General features: G+C 42.5%; 2 protein-coding genes across 2 annotated transcripts in view; both read left to right on the forward strand.

Moving 5' to 3' along the window:
* Positions 1-21,308, forward strand: part of pemt (phosphatidylethanolamine N-methyltransferase) — a 79,852-nt gene that overhangs the window by 35,811 nt on the left and 22,733 nt on the right. Inside the window, exons 7-8 of the mRNA XM_080789893.1 lie at positions 9,832-9,947; positions 17,778-17,923. Coding sequence (XP_080646019.1) covers positions 9,832-9,947; positions 17,778-17,923 — 262 coding nt within the window. The remainder of the gene's footprint in view (positions 1-9,831; positions 9,948-17,777; positions 17,924-21,308) is intronic.
* On the forward strand, positions 2,303-3,412 carry LOC308333471 (hemoglobin subunit beta-like). Its single transcript, XM_080789904.1, has 3 exons — positions 2,303-2,461; positions 2,657-2,879; positions 3,146-3,412. Exons 1-3 carry the CDS (start codon positions 2,370-2,372, stop codon positions 3,272-3,274), a joined length of 444 nt encoding a protein of 147 aa, XP_080646030.1. The 5' UTR covers positions 2,303-2,369; the 3' UTR covers positions 3,275-3,412.

The following is a 21,308-nucleotide window of genomic DNA, read 5'->3' on the forward strand; positions in this document are numbered from 1 at the left end:
AGCATCAGGGCTTGGAGGATGAGCAGCTATAGGATTATTACAAGCAAGGACATTGGATGGAGGAGTCAATGGGGGCATTTTGTGTCTGTTATGTTTTGTTACTGAATTAAAGGAAGCCAATGACCACCTTTATGGTGTTATTTGTGGCGTCCCTTGCTGTGCTTGTCTACAGGGTAAATTTGAATTTACACCATTTGAAAATACACTCAGAAATGAATTTGTGATGTGTACATCCAACCATGCGGATGTTCTGTAATAAAGGGCTGCAGATTTGTTTTGGTGAGGAGTTAACACTACTTTTGCAGGGGAATTTTCAGAATAAAGGCGCTTGAGTGCCAAGCAGATGGGCAGATTTTACTCTGAAAAGCCCCGCCTTCCATTTCCCCCCAAAACCAGGAGGTATAATGTATTACCTCGCGCTAATAAGTCTGGTCTCTCTTTTGAAGCGTTAATAATTAATATTAGGACAGAACATCAGCGTTCTGATCAAAACCGTGGAGAGCACCATAGATTTAGAGAGAATAGCAAGTAAACAAGGAAGTGAATGGCTGTGCGCATGCACAAAACATTTCAGCAATTAATATATATATATATTAAATAAATATTATATTAAAGTTATTTCTGAATCTTTGTATTTTTGTCTTGGTTTGCTGGTGAATTTAGATGGTAAGCCCCCCTCCCCACTAACAGCTGATGCTCTTAAAGAGACAGAGACAGGGAGACTGGCTGCTCTGCATTGTTATTGCGTCATCAATATCTGTGATGATATGGATTATTTTGAGACTGATTCGGGTCTGATAATGATGTACCAAGCATGATACAATTATGTACACTTTACATTATTTCCAACCACTTTCCACAGCATCCATTTCTGATTTACTTTACAAATGCAGGTGCTACTCAGGGGGCTTTCACATAGGAAGGAGAAAAACCCTGACTGTGTTTTTATTTATTTTATTTAAGTTTTTCTAGTTGTGGCTTGTGGCTCACACCCTGCGAAGGAATGTAGGACCCAAAAATGCAGGAAAACAGCCACAGGAAACAAGGAATGAATTTTGTTGTTACTTAGTGAAACTGAAAACAGAAACCTGAGTAGGTGCAGCAAACTAATAGCAAACAATAATACAACAACCAAACTTATGACAGAACGTTCCTTAAATACACTTCCAAGTCCAATTACAACTGGGTTGCCAAGGTGCAACCAGTCTCAATCAAGGCCATGCAGAGAAGGGAGAAGGTGAGCAAGATAGAGAAGTCACAACTGGGCAAGGGGCAGGGCAGCCAGAACAGGGCCAGAGTTTGAGGTACTATAAAACTTTTCCATTTTTCTAAGGTTTATTTAGCATTATTTAAGTAAATATTATTCAGTGATGCTGCCAGAGATATAGACGGCAAACAGGAAGTTAAAAATAAAGTTTATTGGGCTATATATCCAAACACAACATATATTGTATCCTCTCCTTCCTTTATATTGACCTACATTATCTGGGCTTTTGTGGGCAGGGGTGGCACATACAATATGCCACTTGAGATAACCAGTAGTGTGTGTTCTTATAGATAATATTGTGTGGGGGAAACTGTGAGACTTGTGTGCAAAAAACATAGACCTTTTTGAATACATTCACTGCCACATACTGCAGGTTAATTTCCCATAGGAAAATATTTAAAGAAAACAGAATGCACTTTACTTGTGAATAATAGGACTGAAGAAATCAGCTGCAGTGCAAATATTCTATAGAGGTAGGATAGTTTTCTTTGCTTCAATGACATTGGATGACATGATTCCCCAAACTGTCAAACTGTTTATGCATGACACCATTTTAAAGCAAGCTATGTTTAATTTAATTTAAATACAATTCAGCGTACCAACTTTTTTTTTACAGAAAATTATAAATTATTGTAAAGAAAAAGAAAAGACAAAAAAGCTGCCGTGTTTGTTTCATTTGCTTATTAGTATTTTTGAAGACTGAGGGGGATACTGCATTGACAAACAATAATTTATTGTTAATTATGTTAATCTTAACTTTAACTTTTTTTATTGCATAGGGTCCTGGGACAAATGTACCTACAGGCAGGTCAGAGCATGAAAGGATTTTGGAACCCCTGTACTATAACAATAACCCGATGACCAGTCCTGTCAAATCATTTAGATAAGCACACCAGTGCTGTACTGTGGTGGGTGTAGACTAAAATCCAATCATTCAGAAACTACTAGAAAAGCTGAGGCTTATCAGAGACGTGTCATCTCCAACCTATCACAACTAGCCAAATTTGTTTATGGGTGGAGGCTATTTCAAGTATTTAAAGAGCGTCGGGGCCCGAGATTGGACAGTTTTTCTTAGACTGACAGAAATCCTCAAGAAGCAAACATGGTTGACTGGACAGATGATGAGCGTGCCTTAATTGCAAAAGTCTTCTCCACTCTGAACTATGAAGAAGTGGGACCCGCGGCTCTGTCCAGGTATATAATAATCTCCTTTGAAATGTCCTTATATGCAATTAAAGACAGCAAATATATATATATATATGCTATATATGTTTTTTTTATTTTACTTATATCATATTCATGATGAAATGTTGTTTAAAAAGATTATTCCGATTTTTCCCTCCAACAGTAGTTCAACTTACTCTATCAATATGACATTTATTTCCCCAGGTGTCTGGTCGTCTACCCCTGGACCCAGCGGTACTTTGGTAATTTTGGTAACTTGTACAACGCAGATGCCATCACGGCAAACCCGATGATCGCAGCCCATGGCATCAAGATCGTGCACGGTCTGGACAAGGCTCTGAAGAACATGGACAACATCAAGGATACATACGCCGAGTTGAGCATTATGCACTCCGAGAAGCTTCACATCGATCCCGACAACTTCAAGGTAATCTATATAAATTCAGTCCCACTGGGGCCTAAATGCTTAATAACTTTTTATCTAGCACTTTTCCAACCAATAATACACACTACCGGTAATAGAACACATAAATGCAATGGAATTGAAGTGAAATATGAAACAAATAATACCAAGACAAATTAGCAGAAAGGAGAACATGGACCATGGGACTTAATGTGCTCAGGAGTGTACAGTATTTAACAACGTTCACCTCCAACTCGGTAATCTAACGGTATATTTTCTCTGCCACACAGCTGTTTGCTGACGTTCTCTCCATCACCGTCGCCGCCAGGATGGGAGCCGCATTCTCAATGGAAATGCAGGCTGCCTGGCAGAAGTTCTTGGCTGTTGTGGTCTCGGCTCTGGGCAGGCAATACCACTAGATGTCCATGGGCATCATCATGCTGGATGATGAAAAGCAAGCTCGTCGTTTTAGATGTAAAAGTCCTGAATATCTGTTTCTACAGGGTTGTTTAAATACACTCAAATAAAACAACTGATTCTTGAGAGAACCATTCAAATGTTGTCATTTCATTTGTTATAGGAACCTCATTTTCAAATATCTCTGGATGATTCGTAGATTTGTAGATTCAAGGGGCATAATTTTTCATTATATAAAAACTCAAGAAATATATATTCAGTTACAGATTAAGCTTATAAATAAATTGACTAAGGTCATCATTTTAGTTAGTTTTGTAAACACAAAATACAGTTTAAGTTAGTTATTGTTTTTATTTTTTTTATTTGGTTCAGTTAACGAAAATGTTTTTAATTTTATTTTTTTTTGTTTCTTTTCGTTAGTTTTAGCTATAATAACCTGAGGCGTGGTTGTAATTCTGTAATTAAGGCCTGAGGAGGTGTTTTGGTGAGGAAAGGATACTGCAGCTATGTTCCATGGCAGCCAAGGTGCCAAACTCCCTGTGCTTTATAGTTAACTAAAACTATTAAAAAGAAAAGAAAAACGATAACTAACTGAAACCGTATTGTATGTTTACAAAACTAATTCAAACTAGCTGAAATGCTAGTTGCCCTTAGTTTTAGTTTTTGTCAAACTTTCAACCTATGTTCATATAATTGATCCTCACTAATGATTATGATAAAATAACAAACTAAAAGCTGGACATAGGCCCTCAAAAATAATAATAATAAACTTTATTTATAGCACCTTTCATGCCAGAAATGCATGACAAAGTGCTTTAAGGCAGAGAACAAACATATAAAATACAATCATATAAAATATACACACATACACATCAGTAAACAAACAGTTACAAAATAACGTTGAGGCAATTACCAATAGCAAAGGGCATAAAACCGGCAGCAAATCAAGCAGTGCAATATGACAGTAAAACAATAGCATAGAGCATAAAACCGGTGAGTACACGAATAAGAACACTCAATTAAAAGCAATAGTGAAAAGGTGATTCTTGAGCTGTACCGTAGCGTTACTTCCTACAGTCAGATTACTGAGTATGTTTTTTTTTATCAGTTCCTTCTGCTCACTAGAGCCTATTATGAGAACCTTATTCTCATCATCTCATCCAGCATTTAATGCTGGACAGACAAGTGCAAAGCTCTGCCTGTTGTTGTTTCAGACCATACATAACAGTGTAACAATAGTTCAAGATCACGTCTACATGTAATGGTTGCACGTTTTCTCTTGGAGTGGTACCGTAATAGCTAACCAACCTGCTGTGAGTACCGCTGGTGAATTCAAAGTCAAATCATTATCCGTGTCAGGAAGAGAAGATATGTTTTTGCCCCTTTGTGTGTGTGTGTGTGTGTGTGTGTGTGTGTGTGTGACTAATCTCAGACACCACTGGAACAATCGCCGTCAAACTTTGCATGCACATAGTTCAACTATATATATGTACCTCCCCCTCATAAACACCCCCCCCCCCCCAGCTTCTGTGGTCTACGCCTGAGGAAGAAAAGTTATGTTTGCTTTGGTGCGTTAATCACACAGACCAACTAAAACTAGTTACCAGGTCGTGCCCAGCATGCATTCCTATTGGCTGGTAGCGGAGTGACAAAACTAAACTAAACTAAACTAAAACTAAAAATAAAATCCACGGAACATAGTGAATCAGGATGGATCCTAGGCTAGTTCTTCACTGTTCTCCTTTATAACCATGTAGCAACCATGGGCGCTTTTTCTAGTCTATAACTGTAAACTCATCCTGAGGGACTGTGGTCTGTATAACCTTCTGTTGACATGTACACAGACTGTGTCATGAATCTCTGAGTAACACACACGACCTTGCTTGTCCATGTTCACATGGACAAGTCTCTTTGTAGAAATATGTCATGATGGTATAAAATCTCAATCCATGCAAAAGGCGTCCTTTTTAACAAATTGTTTGTTTTGTTGCTTCACCAAATAAGTTATTCTGGGCGAGTGTGCACCCAGGACCATAGTGTGAACCTTCTTACCCAGCATTCTCTCTCTTTTTTTCTCTCTCTCCGGAGAAGGGTGGTGATGTATCTAAATGAAACACCCACAAGCGTACACACCCACACTCGCATGCATGCATGCGCGCACACACGCTCACGCAAACGCGCACACGCAAAAGTGAAACAGCCACAATATTTTAGGGGGCCTTAACAAAATATTTGCACTGGGGCCCATTGCCAGGTCCTTTCGCCATTGATCTCGTCTAATGTGCCAGTGCACAGTTTGCATCATGTATGCATGCACTCTGTGTAGCGGACCCAGCTGGCCAATTAGGTTGAAGACTGACTGATGATTTTGACTGATACTTTATTTCAAAATTCACCGTAGAAACTGAGAAAAGATAAATATACATAACATAAGTAAATCAATAAATCCATAAACAAACATAGTACAGGTTGAGACATATGTATATACAGTAGACCTAAACCAACAGCATACATGTTCACATGAACCAATAATTAAAGTTAATCACGGTTTACTTTTTACTGTGAAACATAACTCAAAACCCCTTTGTATCAACCATGACAAACCCCACAACAATAAGCCAATCAAATTCATAAGCAGTGAAAATACAAGATATGACAAATAAAAGTATTAACCTTGTTCCCCTTCCAGCTAGGCGCTAATAAAGTGGCATGTGCAGTTTGTTCCAGGGCTCTTTGGCCATCCGTCCTTAGTTCCTTCCTTGACAAACTTCTCCATGTGTTGCCATTCCTTCTCATGGCAGTATCTGTTCCTCAATCCTCTTACCACTGAGGTTGGCAGGTGGCATTTATGATCAAGTGCTGCTATCTGCAGCCCCATCCTGGGCGTTGTCCTCACAGTCACAGGTGAACTTGATCATTTCAATTAAACTGATTTGGCCCTGTGGGCAGGAAACCTTTACAATGAAAGCCCTGGAGAACTGACTTGGGGCAGGAAACACGTCAAAATAAAAGCTCAAAGAAAACACAAATTAATCATGGAAACAGCCCTGTGGGTCCGTTACACTCCCACCAAAATCATTAGTGATTTAAAACCAGGTTGCATAAATCAAAACATGATTTTACATCAAATTACGTGACCCCATACTCATTTAGAATTTTAAAAATAATCGGCAGGAATGGGGCATGCAGTCTTTCTCCCACCATGAGTACTCCATCTCCAATCAGAGCATGCTCAGCATTGACTTCCAGGAGCCTAGTGTCCTGGGCCTTGAACCTTCTAGCCATGGCTGGTTGTCTTCGCACTCCTCTAGGTTGCCGTTCCCCCTTGACTGCTGCCGGGGAGTCTTGATTGGTAGCCCCCTTGTAGGCCATCGCAGCCACTGCATTAGGCTCGGCCTCTCCGGCCTGCAGAGTACCAACTCCCACCGAATCCCCTGGTGCCTTGGGATGTGAGGCCAGGGCATCTGAACCCTGCTGGGCTGGGTCTTTGGGCTTCACCGCTGCTGCTCCCTCCGTCACCTCCAGCTGCTTCTTGATGTTCGTTTCTTCCTCACCAGCCGGCGCACCCAGGCCTGGCTGCTTTTGTTGAATCTCTTCATGTTGCTTCTTCATGGCAGTCAGGAGTTTCTCCTGCTGCTCCCGCTTCTCTATGGCCGCCCTCTGTAGTAGCTCCTGCTCCTGCTCAGCAGCCAGGAGCCTCTGCTGCTCTCGCTTCTCTGCGGCAGCCCTCTGTAGTTGCTCCTGCTCCTGCTCAGCCAGGAGCCTCTGCTGCTCTCGCTTCTCTGCGGCAGCCCTCTGTAGTTGCTCCTGCTCAGCCAGGAGCCTCTGCTGCTCTCGCTTCTCTGCGGCAGCCCTCTGTAGTTGCTCCTGCTCAGCCAGGAGCCTCTGCTGCTCTCGCTTCTCTGCGGCAGCCCTCTGTAGTTGCTCCTGCTCCTGCTCAGCCAGGAGCCTCTGCTGCTCTCGCTTCTCTGCGGCAGCCCTCTGTTGTCGCTGCTCCAGTTCTTCCTTCTTTTTCTGCTCTTCCACTCCTCTTGTTGCCTTTAGCTGCTCCATCCGTTCCTCTCGTTCATCTTCAATCTGTTCTGTGCAACTCCTCCCCTGCCTCTTCCTGGCAAGCTCTACTGCTGCTGCCACAGATGCAGAGTGATAGCTACTCTTGGTATCAACGTGTGATGGAGTACGTTTAAAAATAGAGTGAAAAGGATCATGGACAAGCAGTCCATAAAAACAATCCTGCATTCCCGTTCCAAATTCATTATCAACAATTCTATCAAAAATAACTTCAAAAATGCCCGTCGATATAAATTTACATCGATCTATTATTCTTCTCACATCATCATCTGGGGTGCCATGTTTAAAGATGTCAGAGTAGAGTTTAGAAATATCCTTGCACTTAACCAAAGTGTCAAGGACAAGTCCTGGGTCGCTCTCAGCAATGTTGACCTTTAACTGTCTTTTTGTGATCCATGCAATAACCTTCCATTGATCATACATAGATAGAAGCCTCTTTACCTTATTCTCAACAATTTCTAGATCTGCATTGTCATCTGACTCATTCACCATCATGCTAATGTCTGCCATTTTGGATTAGATTTCAAATAAAATGTAGGTTTTGTGAGTGTGACTGAGAATAAAGACCTTGAATATAATAACCATAAATAAATGAAACACAAAAACAAATCTGGACCTTAAATCACTGTATTACAATCTCACTTTAAAACACAATAATCTTTGCATGTAAACCATTAACTGAAATTAAATTCAAAAACCCTGCCTATGCCATATGTCCATATATGTTCAGTTTCCGTATGATCCTTAGTCTTTGTTTCCTGACCGTATAATGTTCTATCATGCAGTTGTAGCGTTTGTGTTAATGTAACCGTTCACCAGATTCATTCGACTGTCCGATGCGTTGCAGGCCTGATGGCATAGTTTGAGCTCCAGTGTAGATGAGTGGTGAAGAGTTGCAGTCCTTGGGTGAAGTTTCTACTGTAGCGGACCCAGCTGGCCAATTAGGTTGAAGACTGACTGATGATTTTGACTGATACTTTATTTCAAAATTCACCGTAGAAACTGAGAAAAGATAAATATACATAACATAAGTAAATCAATAAATCCATAAACAAACATAGTACAGGTTGAGACATATGTATATACAGTAGACCTAAACCAACAGCATACATGTTCACATGAACCAATAATTAAAGTTAATCACGGTTTACTTTTTACTGTGAAACATAACTCAAAACCCCTTTGTATCAACCATGACAAACCCCACAACAATAAGCCAATCAAATTCATAAGCAGTGAAAATACAAGATATGACAAATAAAAGTATTAACCTTGTTCCCCTTCCAGCTAGGCGCTAATAAAGTGGCATGTGCAGTTTGTTCCAGGGCTCTTTGGCCATCCGTCCTTAGTTCCTTCCTTGACAAACTTCTCCATGTGTTGCCATTCCTTCTCATGGCAGTATCTGTTCCTCAATCCTCTTACCACTGAGGTTGGCAGGTGGCATTTATGATCAAGTGCTGCTATCTGCAGCCCCATCCTGGGCGTTGTCCTCACAGTCACAGGTGAACTTGATCATTTCAATTAAACTGATTTGGCCCTGTGGGCAGGAAACCTTTACAATGAAAGCCCTGGAGAACTGACTTGGGGCAGGAAACACGTCAAAATAAAAGCTCAAAGAAAACACAAATTAATCATGGAAACAGCCCTGTGGGTCCGTTACACTCTGTGTTTCTCACTCTCCCCTCCAATAGATACCTGTGTTGAATGAGGAGGGAGGAAGAGGGGGGTGGGGGGTGGTAGGGTGCTACTTTTCCTTAAAAGCCAAGACGAGAGTATGAGGCAATGATGGTGGTTTTTGTGCCATCTTTCTGCCATAAAGGTAGAAGAAAGGGAGCATGTGCTTTCATGATGATGATGTTAAAGCCATTAGTAGCGAAGGCAGAAAGAGTTTGTGTGGGTGTGTGTGAGCGTGTGCGTGTGTGTGTGTGTGTGTGTGTGTGTGTGTGTGTGTGTGTGTGTGTGTGTGTGATGTCCATTCGATGTGAGTGTATTCAATTGGGTTAGGAGAAAAGGCTTCTAAATCGTGGTAACATCCAGCACGCTGCCGGCTAATGGAATAAAGAGGTTGATCATCTGGTAATTGTGGAGTTCGCTAATAAAACCTGTAGATGAGATTACATGGTGGAGGTCGCTGCGTCCACATGTGTTGATGTCCACTCACTGACCCAGAACCTGTGTGTGTGTGTGTGTGTGTGTGTGTGTGTGTGTGTGTGTATTCATATTACAACTTGTTTTAGGAATCATTGCATTGTCTGACTGGACACTAAGAAAAACCACAGCAAAGCGTTTGAATTTTCTTTGCAAAGTATAATCACCAGGCTTTGACCTGGTGACAGTGGTGCAGGTAGCCTACTACACTACAGTACACAATAACACAAGACTAATGTCACATTGCTAACCAGTTATTGACTCTCATCCTCTCTCCACCTCTCTTTCTCTGTCTCTGTCTCTGTCTCTCTCTCTCTCTCTCTCTCTCTCTCTCTCTCAGGTAGCTCGCTGGGAGTATCGCAGCCATGCTCTGACCAGGCTGTTTGGAGGCCCCTACCTGGCCTGCTACTGTCTCGGCTTTGCCATTGTGCTCCTGAATGTCTACCGCAGCCACAGGTTAATGGCACGCACGCACGCACAATGTGTTCTATAACTATATCATTCACCATTGTATTTTTTTGTGTCTGTGTGAACCACTTGACTTAACGATTTTTAAAACTAATTTTCAGTTAGGCCTATTCCATCAAGAATTTTCCCTGTTTCCTTCCACTGGTTAAAATGCGCTTCTTGGGATATATTATATAAGCAGTAGGTGGCGCTATTTTGCCAGTCAAGTGAGACGCACTTTTATCTTATCATGACACACACACACACACACACACACACACATTTTAATCATTTATTTATGTCCACATAAGAGATACAATACACAAATATTTACAAGGTGCTGTACAGAGTGCAATCAGCAAATCCACACAGACACATACACACAGTTGTCTGATTTGTGCTTCACCACGGTGCATTTGACGTTCTTTTAGACTATATAAAAATATATTATACACGGACTGCCTGGTTGGCGAATGGTCTGCAAGTCCACTGTCCAGAGTCTTTCAATCAGGCTGTCTGTTAAATAAATAGGCCTGTGTTGTTGACTTGACATGGGGCTGGTACCTGCGACTTGATAGTAAATCTCCATTTTGGCCGTGTTGATGTCGCTTCTGTTGTTGATTACTAGTCTCCCCTCGTCCGTTCCGAGCTAATAGGAGAAATATCACCGATCTAGCTTCCATGATCAACGTACTCACCGGGAGAGAGCAGGAGCCTCAGCCTGCAGACAGAGGCTTCGAGTGTGTAAATTAATGTATCCACATCCCACCCACCCTCCCGTTCACTCCACTCCTCTCTCTCTCTCTCTCTTCCTGTATATCCTCCTCCTCCACACACACACACACACACACACACACACACACACACACACACACACACACACACACACACACACACACACACACAGTACCTATCCTCTTATTCACTCCATCTCTTTAATTCTCTCTCTCTCTCATCCAGACACTACTACACAACACGATAACAATGGATGATGATGATAATGTGTCAGTCCTTCCATTTGATAACAGATAACAGAAATCTGCTTCTGAATATGGGTCAGTATGTGAATCTTGGCAAGGTGGCGTTGCAGTAGCAATCATTGCCTTGGCCCATATGTGTCACTGTGTCACTGTGCCACATGGCTTGAACAGAACGGGTCCAAACGACCATGGAAGGTCGCTGGATGACGTTGGAGACGATGCCCGGTGAAATGTGCCAAGTGTGACGGCTATGAGAGGAAGGAAAACACGTGTTTTACACTTGGCTATTTTTGTCGAAGAGAGAATGTAAAAGGTCCCAGTACAGAGCCAAGTCAGCTCCAGTTTACTGATCCTACGTTTTAACAGCAGGACAACAGCGATCTCCTAGTGAGCGTTCCTGCTGTCGTTTGTCATTTGGAAAATCTGCAAAAAAAATGCTAGCTTTCTTCACAAATGTGTTCATAAAGGTGTTTACAATCACATATAAATTTGTTCCAACCCAACTCCCTTGGGAAAATTTGTGACAGCTGCTGAAAGTTTGACACCCCCCGTGTCAAACTAGGGGGTTTTCATGATTCTGAATCCATTGCAAGCATTAGTTTTGCTCAAAAAACACTCCAAATGTGTCCAAATATGCACATTTGGGCACATTCTGGCAAGTGGCTATGGCCGAATTTAGCCCAAGGAGTGTTTTCGTGCAAAACTAATGCTTGTAATGCATTCAGCATCATGAAAACCCCCTAGTTTGACACGTCACATGCTACTTAAAGCATAATGAAATTTTAGGAATTTTACCTTATATTGGTTGTTAATGGTTCCCCAACTTTCAGCAGTTGTCACATCGTTTCCCAAGGGAGTTGGTTTGGAACAAATGTATACTGTATGTTATAGTAGACACCTTTATGAACACATTTGTGAAAAAAGCTAGTGGTAATCAATAAGCCTGGACCGCTAAACCGCACAGGCTACCAGGTGCTGATTTTGTGCAGTTCTGTATATTTCTATCTGGGATTTATCATTCTGAGAGGAGAGCTGAATCCTCAGCGAAAAGGAACGGGCTACAAAAATGAACAGCCACACTACTTGCGTGTTTTGTGTTATTATCCGTTATAAATCTTAGACATCCAGATACTACTACACAACACGATAACAATGGATGATAATGTGTCAGTCCTTCCATTGATAACAGAATATATAAGCGTTCCATCTGCTTCTGAATATGGGTCAGTATGTGAATCTTGGCAAGGTGGCGTTGCAGTAGCAATCATTGCCTTGGCCCATATTTGTCACTGTGTCACTGTGTCACATGGCTTGAACAGAACGGGTCCAAACGACCATGGAAGGTCGCTGGATGACGTTGGAGACGATGCCCGGTGAAATGTGCCAAGTGTGACGGCTATGCGAGGAAGCAAAACACGTGTTTCACACTGTATCTTTGGACATATTGTCCAAAGATACAATATTTCCATCTTTTTGAATGACATTCCTCTGCCCACTTTTCGACAGTAGTAGTAGTCCCATAGACAAATAACACACTTCTGGTAAATACGCTAGGCTGTTGCCTGCTGTTTCCCTCTGTCATTTCCTCATGCATCTCAATGGGTGAGAAGGACAGCTTGCCCTGTCTCCTCGCTGCTAACATGCCTATTGGATAAGGTTGAGTTCTTAGCGAAGTTCTAATTAGCCCTTCACTAAGTCCCTCCCCAACCCATCCTTGTCCAATAGGCACGTTAGCAGCGAAGAAAGCTTGACCTGCATAGCAACCGTTGCTAAACTATTTGGATTGGCATTTGGCATTGGACAATTGCATTTTGGGGTGGGATTTAGTGAAGGGCTAATTGTACAGTAATTGTGGCATATGTGGATGTTGTGGTTTAGTGTTTTAGACATGATGCCACATGGTCCAATCTGACACATGGCCTGTGCGTCTTTGTGTTTTGAGTTTGACCACACCTCGAGAACTGTGAAATTTAGGCTAATGAAGGTATGATTTATGTAGTTGTCCATTTCCCCCCCATGTGTCTACACTGTATACACAGTGTGTCCCTGCTGCTGACCCATTACACATACCATCTGGTCTTGGGGAGGGTGTAGAGTAGACAACCATGTGTCTCAGTTCCAATACTCAAAGCTTAAAAAATACATTAACCACATTAATACACACCATTTTCGGGGGAGTGGGTCTTTAGCCATTATTTAGAGCTACAGGTACCTCTACCTCTAAGTAATTTTGGCGGGTAGTAACTCTGGTCGAGGAACCAAGTTGGAAATACAGTTGGTTCTAGTGTCCTCGGTTCCCCTGAAAGTTACCGCGATCGAAATAATTAACTGTCACAGATTTTCTGTCCGTCTGTCTCCGAGACAGACATACAATTTCAATTTGTTTTGATGGACAGGCAGGCCGGGGTATATTTTAATGTGTTGTCCTCTCCTGATTAAGCCCACCACTTGTATTCCCTAAGAGAAACATTTGCATTTATAATTCAGTGACTGTAGTATGTATGCCTGTGTGCCAGCGTGCATGGGTGTGTTTGTGTGTGCATGCTGTGCGTGCATGTTCGTGTCAGTGTGTTGGTGTCCAATTGTGCATGCGTGCTTTTTATGCATGGTTTGTCCATGTGTTTGATCAGTCCTCTAAATAACCAGTCTGGATCTCTGGAGATTTGGGCTGTTGATATCCCCAAAGGCCCCAGAGTTTTAATTTTAAGGTTTAATGTTATTATGTTTATTTGCCTTGTTAGACTGTGAATACTAAAAATAGAGGTATGCTTTATTGGTCTTCCAGGGACAAACATTCTGTTAACCCACTCACAATGCTGTTGAATAACCTCCTGATTAGATTCATCTGCTTGCTGACAGTTCTGTTCTTAGATCTATTTTTGGTCTCTTCTATCTGCCTGTCAGTGCACAGACCGTGTTGAGCTTAATGATGACCACCTGGTTCAGCTCACTCACTGTACCTGCCATTCAATTTGCTACACCCCCACTAGAGATCCTGGAAAAACAAACGGGTGTCAGCCATAACACATTTGAAAGCAGTGTAACTATAGGTACTAATTTAAAGTAATTTGCCCATCACTGCACTTCTCTGATCCTCCACCCCTATCGCATGATCATACGTACGTAAATCGTGGTCTCTGTCTTAATATACTGTACGTTCATCATCATGCACCTTTATAGATGCATATAGAAAATAACTTCAACAGCCAATTCAATCAAAACAAAATATCTCAATTGAAACAGGTGCAATCACGGTTAAGTGTTTAGGACCATTACTCTGAACTGACCAAATTATTTCAGGGAGCTCACTGTAAAAAACCTCCTTTTTTCTTCTATACACCAAATATCTGTACATGTATCTGTTATGACATGCCCAGAAAAGGGATCTACAGTTTAATTTATATGTGGATAAATATTTTGCTACCTATCTTTACATTTACCTCCCAGCCCACTCCTGCATATAACACAAATACTTATTCTCTCTGGACACCCTTTTTTTCAGCAATATTTCCACTTTGTAAAAAAGTCTGTAGCAAAGAATTGTTTATAAATTGAATAATTGTTCTATACTCGCATAGACTTGGTCATTGGATTCATTGTAATTAAAAATATTTAGTATTTGGAATGAGAGCGGATACAGTTGTGTGTGCTGTACATGTATACAGTATACGCTAACTAACACACACACACACGCACACGCACACGCACACGCACACACACACCTGCACTGATAATAATACAGTATATTGTCCACGGTCTGTTTGCAACAGTAATACACATACATACACACACACAAGCTACAGTGCATTTATGAAGGCAAACTTTCCATTCTTGAAATGTTCCATTCTTCCAGTCTCTTTCAGTGCAATGAATGTCCAGTCAAGCTATCCACATGATGTCACTGAAAGATTGAAGGCAGTAAGACGTTCAAAGACAGTCCCACAACGGCCCATTTACTTTTACTGACGTTGTGGGGTGCACGTGCCCTATCCACTCGTGCTAATCTGCATGTCAGTGTGTTCAGTTGAGCTGGCGCTTGCATTTTCACGTCAGTTTTTTTTGTTGGCGTGCGTGCGTGCGTACGTGCTTGCGTGCGTGCGTGTGTCTTTGTGTCAAGCGGTCTACAGTATAACGTCTATATACACGTGCTTGGTGTGCAAGTGCGCGGATAAAATTGTTCATTTAACACTGAGAGTGTACAGATTGAACCGAATTAACCAACGGTCCATGTGGTTGCATTGGTAACTCTGAGTTAAACAAACACCATCAGTTTGACTGTGTACAGCAGCTGCTGTTTAACTTGGGGGTCAGTCCACTGTGATGGAGTGGTCACCGTCGTGATTGTGGCTCACTTAGTCACCCTCTGTGTCACCGATGTGGGTCAACGGCTGAGTTGGCTTGTCATGGGCTGAGGGGTGTGTGTGTGTGTGTGTGTGTGTGTGTGTGTGTGTGTGTGTGTGTGTGTGGTCTTTGCGCGTGTTCATTAATGTACGTGTTGTGATGACCCGCTTTGCTAGTAGTTAGCTGCCATTGACAGTTCTTCTTTGTTCTTCCATGTGTCCAACTCGCCCTTCCTTGCGCTTTTGCAATTGCAACTAATATGCACCCTAACCTTAACCAAACCTTATCTCACAAACATTATGCCTGACCCTAACGTTCTGTCTGTCCGTCCGTCTGTCCCATCTCTATACAGCCAGGTAGGGCAGGTCTAGTGGCGCCGTCTGTCTGTCCGTCCGTCTGTCCCATCTCTATACAGCCAGGTAGGGCAGGTCTAGTGGCGCTGTCTGTCTGTCCGTCCATCTCGTCTCTGTCGTGTCGTCTCTGTTTCACCGGCCAGAAGGGACAAAGGTTTCCAAACGCCGGTGCTCATTGAGTCGTCCCCTTGCATCATCACTTCACATGCATGCGCATACAAATACTGTACACACACACAAACACACACGCATGCGTGTGTGTGCGCCAGCCACACGGAGTGCAGTGCCCGGCCTTGAGTCAGTCGGAAGAAAATGATATACCGTATAATAGTGTTGGCGCCCTTTTGTACTGTATATTCTTACGCTAGCAGCTTCAAGTTCAAGAGGCCAAAGCATGACTTATAGCCAGTGTGCCTCCTTAATTACCCTGCATACGCAGTACGCACACAACGCATGTACTGTAAGTGTACAAACACAAACCCAGATGCATGAACACACACGTCATTCCGTACCGCTTCCCCCAAGGCTGTTTTCAATCCACGTCACAGTAGACGTTTATCCCTCCTGGACTGGTATAATACTTATACTACTACATCAAATCACACTTCCTGCTTCATGCACCAAAAAGAAATGTCCACCTGCAGGAAGTGTTTTTCCCTTAACCCGGTTATCTTGCCTAATAATGATCCATAATGCTACTCTTAATTGAGAGTTTGTCATATAATATTTGTCTGGAGAAGACATTGGTTTCCAGGCAGGAGGCGTCCAGAACGGGGGCACTGTGCAGGTGGGAATGGCCAATGTGTTTTCTAAAGGCCACGCACGAACACACGCACACACCCACGCACCCACACACGCACCCACACATGCACGCACGCGCACGCACGCACGCACACACCCACGCACGCACACACACACACCCATGCACGCACGCACACACGCACGCACGCACGCACAGTGAGGTTTAATCCTCATTATCTGGGGATCCAGGTTGTGGCCCGCTCGAGAAAGGGGATTTTTTGACACACTGGAACACATACAAGCCATCAAAGACAGACCCCCCTACCGGGCTACAGCAACAGATCAAGATGTAGTTTGGACCCATCTGCAGGTGTTGGCCTTCTTCTACACAAGACCACAGAAGATGTAGGTCACAGTTGGCCCCATCAAACTGGGTTAGGGGAATCACACTTATGCAGTTGGCACCACCAAACATCTGGAATGTTTGTGCGATTGTTTGTGGTTTTGTTTTAACCATGTTCAATTCTTTTGGGCAAATGTTCACTAATGACATGCCCAGCATAGGGACGTTAGGGTTCATGTGTCATGTTCCCTGACCAGTTCTGTAAACCTGCTGTGATTTCTTATGTTCCTTGTTATGGGTTCTACTTTTACCTTTTATTTTGTACTATCTAGTCATTCTAGTACCCGTCTCTTGGTTTCCTGTGTTGCCCATGTTTACCTGCCTTGTCTAACCCTGTGATTAGTGTAGTTTTCTCCACCTGTGTCCTGTTAGTCTCCCAGCCTTTCACCTTTGTCCAGTTAGTCCTTGTCTATTCATATTCCCCTGTTTTTTCAGTTCCTTGCTGGTTCGTTGTTTATTTATTGTCACTGTGAGTATTTGTTAGTACCTTGTTCCTTGACTCCTCGTTTGCCCTGTATTTCAGATCCCCTAGTTTTCTGTTTCCCTTTGTACCTTCATTTGAACTGAGCTGCCTCTGCCTCTCATAATGCACCTGGGTCCTCCTACACTGTCTTGACTCGAACCGTGACATCATGTGGTTAAACTGAAAAACCAAATGACAGAATAGAAGCAATGAAGAGGTGGAAAGCAGTTTTTGTGCATCTGAAAGGGTGGTCTGAAAGGGCGTGTAAAGATGGCACCTTTTGTAGATGAAAAAAGATAGGATAAAATGCACATATCCCACATTTCTTTAAACACGGTGCCAGACCCAAAAATAATCAAGTGAAGAAAAAGGTAATGTCCGCACACATACTGCTCTTCCGTCTTTTATTTATTTATTTAATCAGCAATAATGAACAACGTTTCACCCATGTAAGGCTTCATAGCCCTACACATACATTGTTCATTATTGTTGGCTAATTATACGGACGCTTGGGTTCATGTCAGTTATAAATATCTCCTTGTATGTTTTCCTCTGCAGTTTGACCGTGGTGATGCAGGCCCAGCCAAGATGGGAGCTGATGGCCAAAGATGAGGTCTTCTACTTCGGGGGGGCTCTGGTGGTGCTTGGCACTCTGTTGGTGGTCAGCAGCTTTCTGGCGCTGGGATTCACAGGCACCTTCCTAGGTGGGTGTCTCAGTGTCTCTCTCTGTCACACACACACACGCACACATGTACGCACACATCATCATCATTTTTCGACCGCGGTCGAGATCATGGATGTCACAATGCCACGCCTGTCAGGATGTAGAAGACATTTTTAGAATCTGATCTCAGGTCAAGATGGGTTAAAACACAGTGTAATTTTAGTTATAAGCACTAATCTATAAGAGTATAGATATAATTATAATACTTTAACTTAAGTAATTATAAAATGCTTTATAAAGTATTATGATTATGTTATGGTTATGAGTGCTTGCTTATAATTAAAATTGTACAGTGTTACACTGTTAAGCAGATTATAATGTATAACTGTCTATTTAATACATTATAATCTGCTCAACAGTGTAACAAGTGTTACCAAACTTTCTAGATTTGCTTCTCTCTCATACTCGTTCCATGCAGTGTTCGAAATTCTAGTAAATCATAATGTGAGTGTCTTGTCTGTGTCCTTGATCACTTTGTACAGGAACAAAATCAACAAATAAACATTGGCCACTGGGGGAAGTCTTGTACTATTGGTCACTGAGAGCTGCCCAGTAAGCGCTGCTGAGATCAAAGAAAGGTCCTCTCTGGCTGTGGGCCCTGGATCAATGGCGAGGCACTCCTAACGTTAAATTAAGATACTTTCAGATGAAAGGAAGCCCTTGGGCTAACTCCAAGCACACTCCAAAAGAGCAAGAATATCTCCTTATTCTTGCCTGTCCAGAATGTGCTTGGAGTAAGCCTAAAGGCTTCCTTTCATCTATAATCTGTTTATTGACTTTGTTTAACCACCTGGACTAGTATTGTCACATATTGATCTCTAACCGAGATCACCTGGATTGTTTTTGCACCTCGGTTGTTTTTTTTTTGCCAGTAGCTAGTGACTAGATTAAACAGCTACTCTACAGTAGTTGTGAACGTACGTACCTGTCGCGATTGTGAACAGAACAGTAGCAGCAGCCTGTGAAAACATGCCCAAATTGCGTTTTGGTTTATAAAGAGCTGGGAACTGTACACTACAGTAGTTGTGAAAGTACTTGCCGTCGGGGGAGCCCAATGCACCCTCGCCTCTTCTGACTTTCTCCAGTTATTGCCATACACCAGTGGTTCCCAAAGTGGTGTCCGGGGACCCCCAGAGGTCCTTGAGTGAGTTCCAGGGGGTCCCCAGCTAAATGATAGTTAGGAACCAAAATGGACCCTTATGGGTCTGTAACTCTGAGAGTGTACAAATGGAACCAAATGTTCCATGTGTACACTCTCAGAGTTAAATTAACATTGATTTTACTATACCGTATAAATTGAGGTCTCAGAGATAGAAATGCCATTAAATGGGAGTCTGTAGACTAATGCATGTCAAACTGGGGGTCCTTGAACTTTAACGGGTTGAGAATCACTGCTAGAGCCATAAAAATCTTCTCTTATGGGGTCCCTGGCATATCTCTCTCTCAACGCAATTGACCTATATCTAAGCCCCTCTATCTAGAGACATATATTTCCTTTTTATCCGCATATATGCACATATATGAACCTGAATATGGCATAATATATGCAGCATAGGCTATATGCTGCATTACTTGCCATATTTTGGCATAATATGTTAATATATTTAAAATAAAACCATAGCACCACCATTAGACATTTCATGTCGCGCACCCCCTAGAAGGCGCTCGCGCACCACAAGGGGTGCACACTACAGTTTGGGAACCACTGGGTTAGACAAACCTCGCTACCAATAGTTTTCCTACACTGTTTTAAAAAAGAAATGCCACGCACATATTTTTCCAGTGCCCATATGCACTGGAAAAATATGTGCGTGGCATTTCTTTTTTAAAAGAAAGGCTTTTTGGAAGAGAATTGGAAGGTCTGGTTCCAAAAATGAACCAGTATTAATGTGTAAAATCCATGATATTTACATTGGAATGAATGAGCCCGGCTGGAAAGTGTCCAAGTGGGAGTGTCTAAGTGGGAGAGGCCGGGTCTTAGAGTGTACCAAAATCTCCTTGAGGGGGCGTCAACATATGTGTCACGTGGTAGCGGCCACCATACTTGTTGGCTTGTCTGGTTTGTTTACATTGAGTGACTATCCGGTGTGCTTGTATACGTTCCTTTTTTTAACTGACCTCACAATGGTGCAGACTTGCTCAGTAAATAAGTGCCACACCAGTACACGTCGAGGGAATGAGCCAGAAAACGGAATTAGATTTTCAGCTTTCCAGCATGGAGACAGCATCAAGGAACCCTACAAAAAGACGTAGAATGGCTTGGATCTCGGCTGTACGGCGCACGGGCGCAGAGACATAATGTTCAACAAAGTATCTAAGCACAACGTGTTTGTTCACAACATTTTCCTTGTCCTTGTAAGGTATTTGGGCCCGACGTTCTTTCTATCCATCCTGGTGTTGGTTCACTATGTTGTCGCCAAGAACGAGCTCAATATAAAAAACATACCACCGACACTCTATTCTGAGTGATGTGGGCTTCCAAATCTTTATCTTGGCTTCCTGTGGATAAGCATAATGAAAAATATAGAACAGGGTCATGCTAGTCAGACAAGGAATAAACAGTCCCAGCAGTACTACCTTACATGGGTAATTCAACAGGTTGATTCTCTGCATGACACAAGAGAAAGTGTTGTGTAATAGACAAAAAGCCTTCAAAGTGGGGAGGTGGGTCAGATTAAGGGATTGGATGGTTTTGTTTGCTTGTGTGTGTATGAATATCTACTATAGCCATACTGTATGTGTGATTGAACATGTATTTGATTTGACTTTATTAGACGTCATGAAGGAAAAACAAGTTACATCATGTTCATCAAAGAAACGTCAAGGATACAAACACAAGTCTTTTGACTTATTTCCATTGTAGTCCTTGATCTGTGTGTGTGTGTGTGTGTGTGTGTGTGTGTGTGTGTGTGCGGGGGCGGGCGGGAGGGAATGTGCGCGCAAGTGCGATTTTCTATGATTCACGCGGGTGGGAATGTTATTTAGTTATGATGACTTGCAAGGTGCCACGAGTTTCAATGAACCACATTCTCATTCAGCAGCCCACTGCCCATTGACTGGTGATTGGTACACCCTGACCGGCTCACCTCTTCTCCATATTTCTCAGGCCGACACACGTTGGTCAATGCTTTGACCCATTTCATTTTTCATTCAGTCATCTCCTTTGTTCCTCTTTGCTGCTCTGCTCTTCCCCCACACATCTCATTCACCGGCAATCGGTTCTCAGCCACACGTTTTACGCCTCAGTGGTTCAGTGTCCACAGTGGCGTGAGGTACATTTGTTACGTCGGGGCCGCAGTGCACGCCGTTATGACAGGCCACCGTGCACACTAGATCACTGGTTCCCAAACGTTTTCACCTCAACG

This window comes from Protomyctophum bolini (genome assembly GCF_963924005.1).
Source record: "Protomyctophum bolini genome assembly, chromosome: 18".
Classification (NCBI taxonomy): domain Eukaryota; kingdom Metazoa; phylum Chordata; class Actinopteri; order Myctophiformes; family Myctophidae; genus Protomyctophum; species Protomyctophum bolini.

What these genes read in the sequence shown, in the direction of transcription:
- LOC308333471 (XM_080789904.1), top strand. Translation starts at nt 2,370, where the DNA reads ATGGTTGACTGGACAGATGATGAGCGTGCCTTAATTGCAAAAGTCTTC. An exon ending in GGACCCGCGGCTCTGTCCAG is followed by an intron (nt 2,462 to 2,656) that starts GTATATAATAAT and finishes TTATTTCCCCAG; the next exon opens with GTGTCTGGTCGTCTACCCCT. An exon ending in TCGATCCCGACAACTTCAAG is followed by an intron (nt 2,880 to 3,145) that starts GTAATCTATATA and finishes TCTGCCACACAG; the next exon opens with CTGTTTGCTGACGTTCTCTC.